This window comes from Aricia agestis, chromosome 15 (assembly GCF_905147365.1).
Source record: "Aricia agestis chromosome 15, ilAriAges1.1, whole genome shotgun sequence".
Classification (NCBI taxonomy): domain Eukaryota; kingdom Metazoa; phylum Arthropoda; class Insecta; order Lepidoptera; family Lycaenidae; genus Aricia; species Aricia agestis.
The window spans coordinates 14,763,161-14,781,383 of NC_056420.1; the positions used below are offsets into that span (position 1 = coordinate 14,763,161).

An 18,223-nucleotide genomic window follows, 5' to 3' on the forward strand; every position below is an offset into this window, starting at 1 on the left:
TGCTGGACTGCGTTGCGTTGCCGCTACTTTTTACGTACACGGACACACGGTACAATACTAGATGTTGCTCGCATTGCGATACATTGTTCGGACATCAAAACTACAGGTACCGTACTAAACTACTAATGATATTTTTCTTGGACTCAAGATATTTCATAACAATTTTTTTATCGGTTCAGAGGTACAGTGATACAGATGTACAGTGCTAACAGACAGAGAAACTGACTGACAAACAGACAGACACAAATTTTCATTTATAACATTAGCCAAAATTAAGTCTTACGTCGTTAGATGTGCACAGCAGGTGCAGTAGGAGGGTGAATGAAGCGTTATCCGTCTTGTATTCTATTGTTGCATGACGCTGCTATAATATAGCAATCGATGCGTTTTTTCGCTCCGCCAACGCGACCCATTGAATAATTGTGGCCCCACCTAAGTAATAAGGACTAAAGATATATTTTAAACTCTGCCTGTTTTACACTATTCGTACCTATCGGACTATTGTTTTGAAACCTGGGCTTCAGTATTCTATCAGCTTCTTATCACCTCTTCTAATATTTCCTTTCACTAAAATTAAGATGAACATACATAAATACATACTGCAGTGGTATACCTAGATAATCGCCTCCTATATGAAAAAGGGTGTAAAAATACCATAGCTTTCGTTCTTTGCAGAAAGTGAACACAGATACTTAACTTACTTAACTGTGACTAATTTACGACAAGCAAAGATAGTTTCCCAATTTCCCTTTATTTTTTTCTTTAAATTTCCCTTTTCTCGTATACAAGGTGTAACAAAACATAGTGATAATAATATCTACTTTGGGGTGTGTATGAGTATCCTGGGGCCGTCGCCAAAGCCCCATTCGTTAAAAACGATGACGAAATTTGTTACCAAAATGTATGGGATTTGACAGTCATCGCTAAATGACATATTTTCGCTTGCGAAGATTAATGTGAAATCCCATACATTTTGATAACGGATTTCGTCATCGTTTTTAACGAAAGATACTTTGTCTAAGGGGCCAGTATAGACTTCACTTTGAAAGTAGCAGCACTGTAAGATTATTTTTTTTGCTTTTCCATGGGCAAACTCATGACGCTGGCGCGCTTGTCCATACAAATCACAAAAAATTACTCTTACAGCGCTACTACTTTCACAGTGAACTCTGTATAGGGGACACGTACACACCCTGAATTATCACTTAGTTTTGTTACACCCTGTATTCGGTAAAATTTACAAAATTCCCCATATATTTCAACTAGTGAAGTGATGAGGCGCGTCATTTCAAACTAGACATTCTCGTGCTCATCTGTGGTCTGCACTCTGTGGCCCACCTTGAGTCATTTCACATGGTAATGATGGCGAGTGATCCTTTATTTGAGAGTCGTGCGCGCCGCGTTAGCGCCCCGCGGTCACCACACGTGTTGAACAACGCGGACATCGTAACAAATTCAATTGTCCAACTAGCGCAGTTCTTAAGATACAGTCTGCGGGCAGACAGCTGACAGACGAACGGACGGACAGACGGCGAAGTCTTAGTAATACCATACACGAATTATACACATACTTTTTAGCCCTGATAAAGAGGTGCAGTGTTATAAAAATTGGTCCTCTAACGGCCGAATAATCATGAAACATATAATGGTATACAAAGTAACTATAGACTAACTTAATATTATACCTTCATCCTTTTTGGAAGTCCCTCTTTCTCTTGACGTCAAGTAAGGAACTTAAACTTTAGCTACATATTAATAGTATTAATAGCTAAATTTCGAGTTTATAATACTCATAGTCCATAGATCTCAGTAAAATTGAAAGTGTATACACCCCGGCATCGCCGTTGGGCGGTTTAATTAACAAACTCACAACCACGTGACGATTATGTCATTGACTTAACCTCTTTTATTTCAATCTTAAACCTTTCTAAGCCAGCGACAAAATCGTATCTAGAGTTAGGCGCTGCTGAGAAACAAACATACAATACTTAAGCTTTTTATAAAGCCAGCGACTTTGAAATTCGATCGTTGTTAAGGCGTTACGGAGAATCATACGTACACAGGCTGTCAGGCTGCCCAAATCAACTTAAATGACCTATGTTTTTTTTACTTCATTATTTTACAAATTGTTTTTCTTTTCTTCTACTTCCCTTTCCTTCTATGATTGTATTCTTATCTGTATAATTAGTGGACATAGGGCCTAGGGGAATATAAATAATACGAGTTTGTAATACAATAATTAATTTATAGAAGTTCTATACACGTTACATACTGATAGTTTACAAACGCGCGTTTCGACAACGCGCTGAAGTGTAGTGAGAGTCGAGACTGTGCGATCGACGCGCGATCACAGGCAAAAGCGGATACATTTTACGTTTTACTTCTTTTTAAATACTTTCTAATTTAATGGTAATCATAACGAACCACAAGATTGTCACTAATTTGAATGTCATATACCTAGCAACTAGTTTTAACCCAAAAACCGTTTCGTAGGTTTTTCTAAAGATGTGACAAACATACACATATACAAACCTTCTCGAGATAACAAAATTCTTAGCACAATAATTTCCCGAATTTACTAGTTGGATACATATTATAATAAATCAAATTGGTTCTAAACGTACCATTTACCAATGTTATATGTAGTGAGAATTGAAACGCGTTTTTCCTACCGCAGTTGTGTAAACGCGCGTCAATCGCATCATCTCGACAAGCTCCATACAGGTTAAGCATGACATACAACTAATGATTGGAATGTTAGGTCTCGCACAACGAAACATAATATGACATTACAAAATTCAGAAAATAGGTGGATAGAGTTCTATACAAATAAAACTTAAAAGAGCCACTCTGTGTATATTGTATAGATCTTATAGTTATACAATTTCCTTATCTAATACTCTAGAAAAGACAAGGATGAAAAAGTAACAACAATATAATATTATATGTATGTACTATGTAGCAACTGAGTGGCTCTTATAAATATCAAGGAGAATAATTAACTTCTCTGGATCAAAATTCGTAGTTCAGAACAGTTTTTAGTTTAAAAGAATAAATTGTGGAATCAAAACAAGATATATACCATTAAATAATAACTACAAAATCAACTTACAAGTTACAAAAGCTTAGACTGGCGAGAATATAAGGGTTCATTCAGACTGCAACGCGACGCGTAGATGCATTACTTCGACAGATTCGCAAGACGTCTCACGCAATTGTAATGTCAATTCAGTACAATTTTAAAAATGCATCTAAGCGTCGCGTTGCTGTCTGAATTGACCCCAAGTCTTACTTTCAATCTCTGGTATAGATATCTAGTAATAGAACCAAACTTTATTATAAAAAAAGTTGTGAAAACTTTGTGACCTTGTTATAAGACTGTTGCATTAGCTAAAAGAAAGCAATATGCCCATCAGAATGGCAATGTTATATCTTTTAAAATATATGAAAACAAATTCCGGTCAATCGCTGCATTGCTAACTACATTATGATCGGCTGATACTGCTGCAGCCGCGCAGCCATTGGTGCTTTATTGTTTGAGCATAAGTTTGATTTGTTTATCTGATGGTAAAACACTGATGTTTCCGACAAATATATAAATTATACCCCTATTCCGATAAAGCCTGGACCTACAAATATATGTCTATTTCATTCTTATATGAACGCGATAGCTATATTTTCATAAATAAAAGAGACTCGTGTGTGGTCGATTTACGAATTCTTTCAATTATTATTGTTGCTCAAGTAAAAAACATTAACATCATTATAATATGCAGTTAGAAAAGTGTTATAATATTGCTTCTCTGGACTGGCCCGAATCATTTTCACCCGATATTTAATTATTCACTCCAAATTTTCCCCCACATAGCATCTAGACATCCCAAACACAACATAGTATCGATACATATATTTGACTACACAAACAATAATAAACTGTAACACTATACCCCTTTCCAATTCATTTTGGTATAAATGTAAAAAAATCTACCAAATCCATTTTATTTCCTTATTGCGCGGTCAATACGTAACATTTAAATTGATTGTGATTGTCAAAATAAACTTGAATAAGTTATATGGTAGCATTATAGCCGAATTATTTTTTTTACATAAAGGTCGAAATGAATCGAAACGAAGTATACAGTACTATGTCATGGTACTAACTAACGTACACAGTTAAACATTAAAATAAAACATTTGAACTATTAAAATACTGCAATATATCGTTTGGATAGAAATTAAAAAACGCAGCCGCTACGAAAATTTCTCTAGCGACTTTTTAATCATTAAAGCCGAAAGTCTTTGCTGTATCAATTAAATTAATCTAATATAAAATTAATAAAATTTGTTTAATGATTTATTTATTATATATCACAATGGAAAAAATATTAGCAGACTCAACCTATTTGGACCATAATAATAACCGAAACAATTATGATAAAATTATAATTAAATTATAAATTTCCAATTACGTATCCAAGCTATCAATCATACCAAAAAATAATTTTAATATGGCAACAATTTTAAAATCATTTTAATTTTAAATATGACAATTTTTAGTCTCAAAAGGCGGGAAACAAGAAAGAGTATCAAGAAAAATAGCGACTATGACAAGCTAAGTAATGATTCTTCTGATGCTTTTAGGTTTTTGATAATTTATAAACATTAACTCATACTTTTTTTAAGTAAACGTAGAAAACTCGATATGGACTTCTTATTGAAGTAACCATAATGTATATCTTGGAGACTTAGCATGACCACGGTTCTAATAAATTTAACAGATTTTAGGAACAAAATGAGAGATTTCTTTTGTCAACCTGTCACTTTGTCTATTCTTCCGTAGAAAAAAAGAAAACAGTAATTTTATGGCCATACTAAGCCAACCATAACATGACCGTATAGCCTTTCTGTGCTTATAAGCAACAATAAACAAGTTGAAAACGTGTTGCAAGACACAAATCATCTTCGACTAATCATATAGTATTTTATGTAGTTATAGTATATTATGATGTATATGACATATACATTATACATATTAAAATAGTGTTATTCGCTCAAAGCATTCTGTATGTGCAAGGCACACAAATAAAATCCTACAAGCGTCCTACTGAGTACCTACGTCGATGTGCTAGTTATAATTGACCCAAACGATTCTTATTCGAAACCATTACATTACCTATAGCTTGTTTGATATATTACGTAGCATTGACTTATAAAACCTAACTAATTTAAACACGGCTTTCCAATTGCCTAACTTTCATAAACATGTGCTTCATTTAACTTTTTTAAACAGTCAAAACGTCAAAATTTTGACATTAGAAATTTTTAAAGTGATTTAAAAAGTTCTAACATCAAAATTATGACCATATCCTATAATTTTGAAAATGTAAACGAAAGTTTGGAAATCGGCTCCCTGGTTCTTATAAGTCGATGCTACGAATGTCATAGTCTAAATAGTACAGTAGTATAACTAAAATAAACAGAGTATAGAGTAGAGTAGAAATAAGAAAGGCAGTATTCGTTAGGAAAATTCACTACGTTCTGTCGAGGAGGTAACTCGCTTTTGACATATTTATTTAACCGACTTTCAACAAAAGGAGGAGGTTTATTGTCCCTTTAATTTTAATAAAAATTATGCTGGCATCCGTAAATTTTGTTTTCATTTATTTATTACTTAAAAGCCAATTTCACCTCTTGTACACTGTGAAACATACAATGCTAGCTCAAATAGGAATGATCCTTTGCTGAAGTTCATCTCAAAATCAAAAGCGAGTTACTTACTCGACCATTTACACTTACATCGGTGATAAAACGATATAGGACTACACTTACACACGTTAAAATGGACTTATCCTACTGATATATTAAGTGCACTGCGCCGTATTATAAAAGATCTCCTTACATTATGTTCCAGTGGTCGACATTTCTACTATCGTTTTCAGCTCATAAAACTACCCCGGGACTGACTTAAATAATACTTATTGCTTAAATTGGCAAGGTGTATAATCGTATAAGGATATTTTAGCGCATGGCCGAAATAAGAACTAGCGATGCTATCTTGTAATGTAACTTGAGAATATATTTTACACATTCCTGTCATTGGCATTCAAGTATAATAATTATTATGCGCTTGGCTGAATTCAGTGTAATTTAAGAAGATTGCATTTGCCAGCACCGTACGCGCCGTACGCGTCGAACGCACCGCATAGTACACGAAATGCGGCGCGTACGGTGCGGACGAATGTGCGAGGTTTCACATCACTTCATACAACGAATACTAAAATGCGGCGCGTTCGGCGCGTGCCTGCTGATAAATGTGCGATCACCTTTAAGTGACATGCTTTGCTTCGCATTAACGCCCGCAAGACATCCAAGTGACACATATATTTGTTCTGATCTTAAATTATTAATTTCCTAAGTATGTTTCCGAATCCCTGTCCTGTCCCGAAGCATTTTAAGCCGAAAATACTTTCATTATTTGTTTTACATGTCGATATGATGTATAGAAGGATATTCACAAGCCGGGGCCGTATGTAGCTTACATATAAACTGGTCTTACGGGAGTAGTGTATAAAGATAAAAAGATGATTTCTCTCGAGGAATGTTATTACATAGATTTACACTAAACATGAAGTACATTCTGAATTCAAACCATACTATTGTCATGGCGAAATATAAAATATATTTTCTAAAACCCAATATTAAAAAAAAAGTTATTGCTTATTACAATGTTAGCATCGATGTACAGTTTTATGAAGTTGTTAAATGACCACTACAATATTCATAATTGGAACCCCAGACCAAACAAAAAAAGCGAGGACAGAGTTTGTGACGCACACAGTGAGGCGCTAGCTATGACGTGTAACTACAACGTCACCCACACATATGTATCAAAACTACGCCTTACATTATAGAACGACTTGTCGCTGTGTGGTATCTCATGGATGTAGTATGTAAACGCGTACACTAATCGTTGCAAAGATCTGTCGCAACTTTTTTATTAGGTCTGAGAATGGAACATGATTATAAACTTAAACTAAATATTGCCTACGTTGAAAATATATGAATAATATAAATCTCTACAGTTCAATATAATGCTAAGATCAGCGTGGCTTACGTTAATATCAAATTCATCATTTCCATATAAGTATCTGTAAGGACTTACGATTATTAAAATTGATTATAAAATAACATACTGTACAATAATAATAAATAAGTACATACATGTTATGTATAAAGCGAGGCCCATGACTGTGTACTAGAAATTAGGTATAAATCCTTATTTTTGTCTATAATTAACATAATATTTAGAATCAGGCTAGAAGGACCAACTAAACACCTAACCCCTAGTAAACTCGTCGTAGGTTTTGAGATTATCTGAGACATTTTAAACATCCCCTATATTTTCTAAACGCGATAAGGATATTCAATAACAAAATTCAACGACGATTTCCAACCGTCCTCTCGCATAGAATTCGTTTACAAAACTTAAAACTTATCACAGTGCCACATACAATCACATGAAAATTTCAAAGAACTCCAGAAGGCCCATTCTGGTATTCAATTCGCAGCATAGCATCAGTCTCGAGTTAAGATGGCTTTTCGATCTTGCCGCATGCGCCAAAAAAATCAAACAAAATACCTTTTTATGACCTAGGCCATATGATCCATTTTTTTCCGACATTGGTCTAGCGACCCATGCCGCCGTTCGTTTAGTGGCGTAGAGAAAAATGAAGTCTACAGCCTAGGAGGACCTAGGTCATAAAGTAGCATTTTATTTGAATTTTCGTCGGTCGCGGTCGCTTGTCACGTTGATCGGAACGGCACCTTTATTCGCGTATAAGCCATGCGAGTGAGATAAGACTAAGACTGATCCAACGAATTGGCTACGAGAATCAGCCTCCAAGTATACTTTTTTAACGAATCACAAACTACGACGTCACTTAAAGCTGTCACAAAATAAAACACACGACATCGACCAATTCCTTTGCAATCACCCGCTATAGCCTGACCAGAAAAAAACATTCAGAGTTCTTTTTTTATAGCGGCAACACTAATAAAGGCATATTGTTGAAATTTCAAAAATTATAAAATTTTCAATTTCAGTATTTATAATTAGCTTTGTAGGAACCAAGCTAATCACGTAAGAGCTATTTTATCGTGTCAAGAGCTTAGAACACACTGTTCCGTTACTAGCCCAGTGGGACGGTAAACCGACTCCACTGGCTAAACATTACGCTCAGGACCGACTTTTGACATGCCTCCATCTTTCTTGTTAGACAACAAATTGATGTTTTTTTAATAGTTTAATATGGTATTTCATTTCAGGCTATTTCTCCTGGCCAGGCCACATTTAATACACTGTGTAACACGTAGAAAAATCATTTTAGTTTTACAATACTGATTTAAAATATATTATAATACTATCAAAGAAATTGATTCCTAGGCAGTTGACGGACTACGTCATTTGGTTGGGTTATGTCATTTCAATATTTATCCTGATCTGACCATAAAATTAATATACCTAGCGGAATAGATCAACAATTTCGAGCTGTCAAACGAAACCGAAATTGGTTTACATCTGTGTGTAAAAATATGTGTACGTATACAATTACACAAGCATGATTGAACATGAATTGTATGAGATTAAATTGTCAACGTGCCGATAAGCGCCGACGGACGTCAAAAAAAAAGTTCTGCCGTCATATATCACACGTCTCTTTTTACCACGCAGTGTAACTGATAGTGACATCTCGCTGGCTCAGGCCTTCGTTTCTTTATTCTGCTAGGTATATTAACTTTATGGATCTGACGGCTAGGTTGGACGTAACGCGACCAACGCATGTAGGTCCGTCTTCTGCCTAGGAATCAACTTCTCTGAATATACATAGTTTGTATAGTACAATGAGCGCCGTCCGACGTCGTGCTATGGCATAATACAGTTCATATCCTTACACTATGCAGCGTGGAGAGGTTTCTACTCGCCGGTGTCCACCCAACTCTGCTCCTCGGCTATTCGGTCCATGCAGTTGATGAGGAATTGGTACTGAAATACAATATTGTAGAATATTTAAGTCTTAATTTTACTCAGCAAACTATATTCAAATATTGCCTTCAAATTGTAAGTATTTTAAGTAGTAGTTGTTGAGAATATTGTTTGCCGACGCTTATAAAAGCTTTAGAGTTTTGCTTGCAACTATATTTTGCGCTATGACTTCATTATTTATTCAATAGATGTGCATATTTGGCGATAGTATATTAATGCAGCTCGAAGATCGAATCTTGCACATTCCATACAAACTACAAAATTGTATTTTCATGAAAAGGTGATACCAGCTGGCTGATATAATTTATTTTAAAATAAAGATTTCAAAATTGGATTCTGACAATTTTAATCGCATCTGCCAAAACACAAACAACAATACGACCAAAAAGGAACACGTCCAGCGAATATGTCATAGTTTTAAATTCGTAGGTAACAAGTTAACAACCCTAGCGACGATTTTTGTCATAATACGTCAAATTTAAACATTTCAACATCAGTTCTAAGTCGGCATACTCTATCATTCTGTCTACTCTGGTATAGTACTCAGTACTCACGTATGGAGTGTATACTGTGAGCGCGCGCGGCTGGCGGTCGTGCGGCGCGTACAGCAGGCGCGCGGCGGCGGCGTCGTCGTCCGCCCGCCACTCGCGCACCTCGCGCCACGACACCCGCACCTCGCCGCCCGCCACGCCCTCCTCCGACCACGCCGACAGCTTCAGGCCGCTCCAGCCTGCAATGTGAACATACAGTCACGGAGGGCGAGGTACTCGGCCGCGCGCCGCACCTCCTGTACTATACTGTACTATACTGTACCTAGTGTGAGCGCGAGGGCGGGCGTGGCGCGGCAATCGGTGCGCGCGGGCGGCAGCGCGACGTGTCCGTAGCCGGGCAGCGTGCGCGCGAGGGCGAGGTACTCGGCCGCCCGCCGCACCTCCTGCAGCGCCTTCAGCTGGTACAGCCGCGCTCCCGCACAGCACACGCCGCGGTTCACGTCCTCCACGGCCTAAGGAAAAACAAAGTTAGCTACGGTTACAGACGAACGGCACTTGTCAACGGGTGCCGTCGACGGCAGTCGACAGCATTCAACGGCATGTCGTCTATTAAATAGACACAATTCGACCAAATGACGTAGGTCTGTCTCGATGGTACAACTGACCTGCCAGAATATGAACGCGGCGGCTTTGCTGTCCTCGTTGACGATGGCCACCTCCCGGCCGGGGTGGAACAGCCACTTGCGGATGGACAGGCAGCTGCTGGACGCGGTCGAGTAGTTCTGGATGTACAGCGAGTGGGGGCACTCGTTCGGCTGGAGTTTGCGCTCTGGAATCATTGTTCATTTATATTTAACCTGATGATGATGCATTGACGTGTTTAATGTTTATTAGGGCTTGCATTTATGCATATCAGTTACATTAAGTAAAGAATAAACATGTTTGACTTGTACAGCATGGTCAAAATAATTATCTTACTGTTGCATTTTTTTTATTGATGTTAGTCGAGTCTCAAGATATTTTCAATATTTTCAATGGTTGTGCATAATTTATGCAACGAGACCGTCATATTTTTCTTGTGTATTAATATGAGGAAATAAAGACCTGGTAAATGTAAGTATTGACTTACCAAAATTATATTCCACAATTTCAAAAAGGTAAAAATACTTCTGTACGGACTTAGACAATCCTATTTTGTCGCAGACCGCTCGGTACACATCGTCAGCGTTGGTCGACTTGAGTACCGATACTGTGACCACCTCTTTATCAGGTAGCAGGACTTTCAGGTCCACCGGTGACGGGTTGGAGGAATCGTCCGAGTCTGTTAGGAACTCTTGGACAGCCTCGGACTCCGCTATCACGCGGACTGCGCAAACCTGTGATTTGAGTGTTTGTTAAACATTTTATAATCTAAACTAGAGAGGATTTTAATTTGGTCCTTAGGATTTCAATAGCTCTTTATATTCAAAATAAATCAAGGGGGATTTATTTACTTATAGAGATATTTAAGCAACATATTATAATATGTTTTACCTTTTCTAAATACTGTTCGAGACCTCTCCTCCTGGCGTCGAGCTGCTGCTCGCTCAGCGTGAACGGCCACTTGCCCGGCAGCTTCGGGAAGTTAAAGCCTGAAAATATTTACAATCAAATTTAACCCAACAATCCAAAAAGGCAGCCGACCAAACTAATGACATCTACAATCACAAACTCAGTTACAGTTTTCAGTTTATAAAACTTAATACACGGCTGTACAGCAGATTTGTGGCAATATTAGTGGTATTCAAAAAAGCCAAAGGAATCGCACTCTATCACGACGCGGTAGTGGGGAGGGGGCAGACAGAGAAAGAGCTACGGGGCGTCTCGCTCACCCACAAACTCGCGGCGCAGCTGGGCGTGCAGGTCGGCGAACTCGCGGTACCGGCGCGAGCACAGGTGGCGGCCGGCCATGTGCACGTTGAACGCCACGTGGCTGCGCCCGCCGCGCTCCATCACGACGCGGTAGTCAGGCACGGAGACGGGCAGGGAGCGCTTGTCGCTGTAGTCGGGGCGCGTGCGAGCCGCCGGCGTCGACCCGTCCTCGCATGGCTCCAGGCGCTCGGCTTCCTGGAATGAATAGATGAGCAAATCAGTGGAATCAACAATTCGGTTTTACGGAAGTACTTGTCAGTGGTCCAGTGGTTTAGAGCGTGACTTTTACTGGAAGGTCGTGGGTTCGAGTCCCACATTAGGGGGATATTAGATTATCATATATATTGGATCCGAGATCATTGAGTCAATGATATTGGATAATGTAATATAGACATATGATTCATTTCTTCCTTGATCATAGATTTTTGACATTTGCTGAGAGATTAGATCCAATATGGTCATAGAAATAGGTGTTGCCAGTTATTTAATATAAAAAAGAGTTTTTAATTTCTTGTTCGTTAATATGTTTCAAATAATGTAATGTAATTATTTTTCTAATTATATACTTGGATAATCTTGCTGAAATAACAAAAAACAAGCCATATTAAAAATGACGATGTCTTTTGACAAATCGAAATCTCTGTTTTTTTTTTTATGAAATAAGGGGGCAAACGAGCAAACGCGTCACCTAATGGAAAGCAACTTCCGTCGCCCATGGACACTCGCAGCATCAGAAGAGCTGCAGGTGCGTTGCCGGCCTTTTAAGAGGGAATAGGGTAATAGGGGAGGGTAGGAATGGGTAGGGATGGGAAGGAAAGGGAATAGAGGAGGGTAGGGAAGGGAATAGGGTAGGCCCTCCGGTAAACTCACTCACTCGGCGAAACACATCGTAAGCGCTGTTTCACGCCGTTTTTCTGTGAGAACGTGGTATTTCTCCGGTCGAGCCGGCCCATTCGTGCCAAAGCATGGCTCTCCCACGTATCAATACATACACATATCTAGTAACCCTGACATCAATACCTGTCAGCGTTAGCGCTCTCCATTGGCTATTGAAACCACATATGACGTAAAATAGGATCAATGAAATATGATAATGTAATATGCAGATATGATCAAATGATCATATATATTGGATCCTATATATGATCATAGAAATGATCATATATAAATGATAATGTAATACCCCCCTTAGAAATGTTATTTCTAAGTTTGGTTAGGACAATGCAAGCTGATCACCTGATTGTCTGAGGCGTGTATAAAGTCGGTCCTGCGCCTGATCTCTCGCTGTCGTGTCGGTCTTCAGTTCCACTTGGTTCAGCGAGTAAAGGAATAGATACTCCTCTTGTGTACTGCGCACACACTTGGGCACTATAAAAATTACTCCTGCGTAACTGCCCTGGTTTCAACGAAACCGACCACCGCCACCGAAACCGGTGTGGGAGTTATTATAATGCTAAGCCTGCAGAACTGGTCTAGCTTACCTTCTGTGTGACGGAGATGACTGTCAGCGTGAGACAGTCTCCGCCGGACTTGATGAGATCGACCACCTGCTTGTGGGTCGCGCCCTCCACGTTCACGCCGTTGCTGCAACAACAACATTACCATAAACGATGGCGAATTTCATAAAATTCTAATCGAGAATTTCGGCAGTAAAGATAGGTCATTAAGCAGCTTTGTGTTTATGTATAGGCAGTATAAGTCATGGCCTCTGGGCGGCAGCGTCCTAGGATGGCGGCAGAATTCATACATATAGGCGCGCCAAAATTAAAGTGGCCTATACTCATAAAATATATAAATCCGGCCCTGCCATCAAGCATGTAACTAAACAGCATGGCATGTGCGATGCCTTCTGCCAAATCCCATATTAATATGCTTGATTTCTAACTTGTTGTCGAAACTATGGAAATAAAATTCAGGCAAAATGTGTGGTAATTAAGAGATTTTGTTTCTGTTCGCCGTTAATAATAATGCGGGGATATTTTTATCGCTCGATAAAAGTTAAGTAGCCAATAATAAAAGTTAACATGCTGCAATGTTTGCTGTCCATAATATTCTGTCTGTGTACAATCGCCTTTTGTCATGGTTGAGCACAAACGCCAACCTCTCAGCCACTAGGCCTAGATGAAGTTTATATTGGAGAACATAAAAGTTATATAGCCGCCAATCATAAAATTCGACATTATGCTATGTTTGTCTTCTATAACATTTATGTACAGTCAATAACAGATGCAGCGCGCCACTATTCGACCTTACTGCTTGGGAATAAAGTTCAAAAGTGGCAAACATCTGTGGCGACTGCAGTGATAAGGTGACAAAGTTCACAAGGGGAGTGTGTAACGTGTATGTAAAAGCTTATCTCCGAAACTACGCATCGGGATTCAGTAATCTGTTTACTTACAAAATAATATGAATTACATGACGCCCGCAACTCCGTTGCGACAAAATTCATTTGTCGCACGGGAACCGTATATATGCCCGGGTATCCTACGTCCTTTCTCGGGACGCGATGTATCTCCATACCAAATTTCAGCAAAATGGTTCAGCGGTTTGGGAATGAAGAGGTACTTAAAACTTGTGTATTTTCTACGTATTGCTGTATTACGCATTTCAGTTACGACTTACGATACCCAAACTGTTGGTATAACAAAACCTTTTTGTGCAAAATTAATTATTTTTAATGCGAAAACAAAGCAAAAACGTTTATATATAATATACAGTGTGTAACAAAAATAAGTGATAATACTTTAGGGTGTGTACGTGTTCCTTGTAGAGAGTTCACTGTGAAAGTAGCAGCGCTGAAAGACGAAATTTTTTTTTCACTTTTGTATGGGCAAGGGCCCGAGCGTCACGAGTTTTCCCATACAAAGGTGAAAAAAATTTTTGGTCTTTCAGTGCTGCTACTTTCACAGTGAACTCTCTACAAGGAACACGTACACACCCTAAAGTATTATCACTTATTTTTGTTACACCCTGTATAAAAGTTTATATGAAAATTTTCGTAACAGAGTTTGACGGCTCACGAATCCACAATAATAATTATTAAGTATTGTTTAAAATAAAGAGAGGGTGTGAACTTGAACTTTTAGGGTAAAATATATTTTTATTTTGTGAAAAATTGTTTTGGAATTTCTTTAACAACTTACCATGGATTTTTATTTTTAGGGTTTAAGTATGTAAAGTGTGAGACTATAAGGAAACCTGATAGTCTCACACTTTATAGTCCACGCATAATAACTTTTGTAACAATAATAATTTTAAACTAGATGTCGCCCGCAAATCGTAATCGCACGGGAACAGCCAATTTTTGTCCTGTGAGAATTTACGAGACTCAAGGTAGCTTCATCACAAACATCAAAATCAGTGTAATTATTTTGGCTTTGGAGACAGATACACCTTCACATTAATGTAATTATTTAGATACCTCAATTGGTCTACGGCCTGTTCTTTAGTTTCCATATCGTATATCTCAAATCCAGTGCTCTCACAGTAGTAAAACCTATATCGGAAGCTTCCCGAGCCGCCCCGTTGCACCGACATGATGACCCATGCATGCAACACCACATTGACACAAACACTGCTGTCTTATTTATAAATAAAGCCTTATTATCCTTATTAAATCATCATTTAAGGTCAGAAAACTTTAAGTATTCAAAGAAATATTGGAATTATTGAATTTTACATTTCAGATAATAATTTAATTTATATAATATTACAAGAGTGATAAATAACAATTTGGCAGTTAGCTATTGAGAATACAACCAGATTGAACTAATGTAAACAAATGACTGAGTACTGACTACTGACTGTTAGTTATCTCTGCTCATTAGACAAATTGTTAAATAATTACGCCTTAAGATTGCATGTTATTGACAGTTTGTTGTTGTAATTAATTAAAACATGTGCATAATGATGCTTATTTAATCTAATATTAAATCTTACAATTTCGTTTTTGCTTTTTAAAATTATGTTCAAGAGAAATACTTGCGATTAAGGCATTTTAATGTAGAACACTTCAATTTCAATATGAAATAAATAATTTAACTTAATTGTTTCATTAAAAAAGTTGAGTTTAAAGTTTAAAGACACAAGTTCACTCTAAAGTCATCTTGTGTATTTTTTTGCAAACCTTAGGGATACTTATTAAAATTTTTAAATTCTCAATTAGCTTCACAGAATAGAACTATATGTGTAACACTTAAACAAATGAAAAGTTACATTATAACATATAAATATTGTAAATAAATATACTGTAACTTCCTCCATCATAAATAACTACACAGTTGCAGATAAACAAACAGGTCAGTGGAGCAAGAGACAATTATGACCGACCACCGTTTGATTAAGTACCAATCAGCAGCAGAATCTAGTTCACACCCTTGACTAGATAGTTTAGTCGAGAGAAACTTTAATAAGATGTAGTAAGGAAGATAGATAACACACAAGCTGATGAAACGAATATTAAATTTTAAAACAAAACAAATAATGGCAAGGGCTTCTTGGTGAATATAAGGATAATTAAATTCAGAAACATTTTAAATGTTAATTTTAATCAATATATATTAAATTTAGTAATAAATAAAATAAATTAATAATTTTATTTTATTTTTATTTTATTTATGTTAAATTTAGAAAGTTAAAAAACTACATAATATGGAAGACATAAATTGTTTTAGTTTTGTTTAAAATGTTTGACATTGTATTGCAGGATGTAAGGTCTGGACTATTTGTTTTATCGAAGTGCAAACAAAAATAGTTCATTAGATGTACAATGTACATACATGCATTGTGTGTATGTTTGACCTTAATATTAAGTATCTAAAATTTTATTACACACAATATAAATCTATAGATACAACAGTTAAAAATGGCTGAGATCAAGCCGGGGCACAATAGTAGAAATACTTATAAACTAGTCAGTAAACCTGCAACTCCCCTGCACCCAAAATTTGTTTATCTCAAGGATACCAAGCATTTTTCTCAGATAAAAAACATCCTATGTCCTTTCTTGGGACTCAAAGAACCTCCGCATTTATAAAATATTATAATAAGTATGGATTTTCGAATGTAGTTTTTCATATTGGCATTCTACTAAAGAATTTGTGTAGGTGGGATTGTTATATTCATCATTGGCCTTTACGTCCTTGTCAGACAATTTACGGCGTATTAGTCTGTGTTACAGCTCTTTTCATGGCTGTGCAAGCCGATATGTGAGCAACATAGACGACCACAGTAACAACAGGAGAAATTGATGGCACAGAACACTAACTTTTCTCTTATTTGGCTTTAAGAGCTTGGAACCAGGCATCATCGCAAAATTTGCTACTGTTGTTCTGTTTTCATTGTCTGTCTGTATCCAGGCTGTAACTCAAGAATGGCTATAGCTAGAATTCTGAAATTTTCACAAATTATGTATATCTGTTGCCGCTATAACAACAAATACTAAAATTAAAATAAAGTTAATATTTAAGGGGGGCTCCCATACAAGAAACGTGATTTTTTTGGCCTTTTTAGCTCGTAATCAATAATGGTAGCAGCTAGTTGAAATTTTCACAAAAAACTTAATTGTATTGTACCTTTAATAATTAAAAATAAAAGTAAATAAGTATATTTAAGGGGGGCTCTCATACAAGAAACACAATTTTTATCTACTTTCGCTCTATACTGGTACGGAACCCTTCGTACGCGAGACCGACTCGCACTTGGCCGATTATTATTATTATTCTATGGCCTATATCTAAGCATAGGAGGTGGGTGGGCACTCCAGAAACGGCAAGATAACATGACTATGGCCAACATTAAACAAAGTAATCTTCTACTCACACTTCGAGGATCCTGTCGCCTTTCCTGATACCGGCCTGCTCAGCGGCACCCTGCTCCAGAACGGCGCTGACATGCTGCAAAGGAGCATACAGCTCCCCGTTAATCGATCTTAGCTGGCCACCTTCGGAGACTTGCCCCCGAACGTTAAAACCAAAACCTGTGTCCGTTTTGTAGATAGTAACACGTCGGGGTCCATTATTAGCTACCGGGCCCTTGTTATTTTTGTCGGGCCGAACAATACTGTTATTATCGGTTTCAGTCTCGGCCATTTTGGACACTTCTACTTCTACCACAGATTATTAATATATATTATATTCTAGTTCTAGTATATATTTGTAGACAGATAAGCGTCAAAAGAGTTTTTTTTTTTTTTTGGGATTTGGCACTGACACGTTTAAAAGAGTTTGACGGCTTACGAATTGACATTTGACGCGACAGCTAGCGCCATCTTAAATTGGGGCGATAAAACTCCACAGGTGTGTATGTGTGCGTTTACGTTTGTATGTGTGTATTAGGATATTATGGGGATAGGATATCCTTGTCAGATTTTTATGTTTCAATTAAAACTGAGTTTGTTAAGTTTAGTTCACATAACAATACACAATTTTCACAAAAACAAAGTCTTTGAAACATAAAAATCCGACACTATAAAACAAATAAAAACAAAATTTTGACGAATATGATTATTTATTGTTTTTGGTCAATATAAAGTCCCTGCCACCGGTTCGCTGACCCACCCACCGAGAAGAACCGGCGTAAGAAACTCGATGAGTCTATTTTTTTAAACAAACAATGCTAGAATACATAGTTACATCATAAACACTGTGTTTAGATACAATTGAATTCGTAAAATAAAAGTTAAAACATTTTGTTATGCATCAATCAATCAAAACTAATTAATTTACATTCAATTGAAATTAAACTGAGTTTACAACGTTACATTCATAACACTATTCAA

At 37.2% G+C, this 18,223-nt stretch overlaps 1 protein-coding gene and 1 long non-coding RNA gene across 3 annotated transcripts; one reads left to right on the forward strand and one right to left on the reverse strand.

Moving 5' to 3' along the window:
* Positions 1-8,832: 8,832 nt before the first annotated feature.
* LOC121734298 (sorting nexin-27) lies at positions 8,833-17,543 on the reverse strand. Of its 2 annotated transcripts, none has more exons than XM_042124824.1 (9): positions 17,266-17,543; positions 12,927-13,029; positions 11,406-11,640; positions 11,068-11,165; positions 10,664-10,910; positions 10,200-10,363; positions 9,857-10,046; positions 9,598-9,773; positions 8,833-9,043 (listed from the first exon to the last, which is right to left on the reverse strand). In XM_042124824.1, the coding sequence occupies exons 1-9, from the start codon at positions 17,532-17,534 to the stop codon at positions 8,975-8,977; spliced, it is 1,551 nt and encodes a 516-aa protein (XP_041980758.1). In that variant the 5' UTR covers positions 17,535-17,543; the 3' UTR covers positions 8,833-8,974. The 2 variants fall into 2 exon arrangements, with proteins under 2 accessions (XP_041980758.1, XP_041980759.1); XM_042124825.1 differs by lacking the exon at positions 17,266-17,543 and adding an exon at positions 14,867-15,138.
* Positions 8,982-12,707, forward strand: LOC121734299. Its single transcript, XR_006036698.1, has 3 exons — positions 8,982-9,040; positions 12,214-12,221; positions 12,695-12,707. It is a non-coding gene; the product is annotated as an uncharacterized LOC121734299 (long non-coding RNA).
* Positions 17,544-18,223: the final 680 nt, after the last annotated feature.

What these genes read in the sequence shown, in the direction of transcription:
- LOC121734298 (XM_042124824.1), bottom strand. Translation starts at nt 17,534, where the DNA reads ATGGCCGAGACTGAAACCGATAATAACAGTATTGTTCGGCCCGACAAA. An exon ending in GGCGACAGGATCCTCGAAGT is followed by an intron (nt 13,030 to 17,265) that starts GTGAGTAGAAGA and finishes TTGTTGTTGCAG; the next exon opens with CAACGGCGTGAACGTGGAGG. An exon ending in TCGAACAGTATTTAGAAAAG is followed by an intron (nt 10,911 to 11,067) that starts GTAAAACATATT and finishes CTCAAATCACAG; the next exon opens with GTTTGCGCAGTCCGCGTGAT.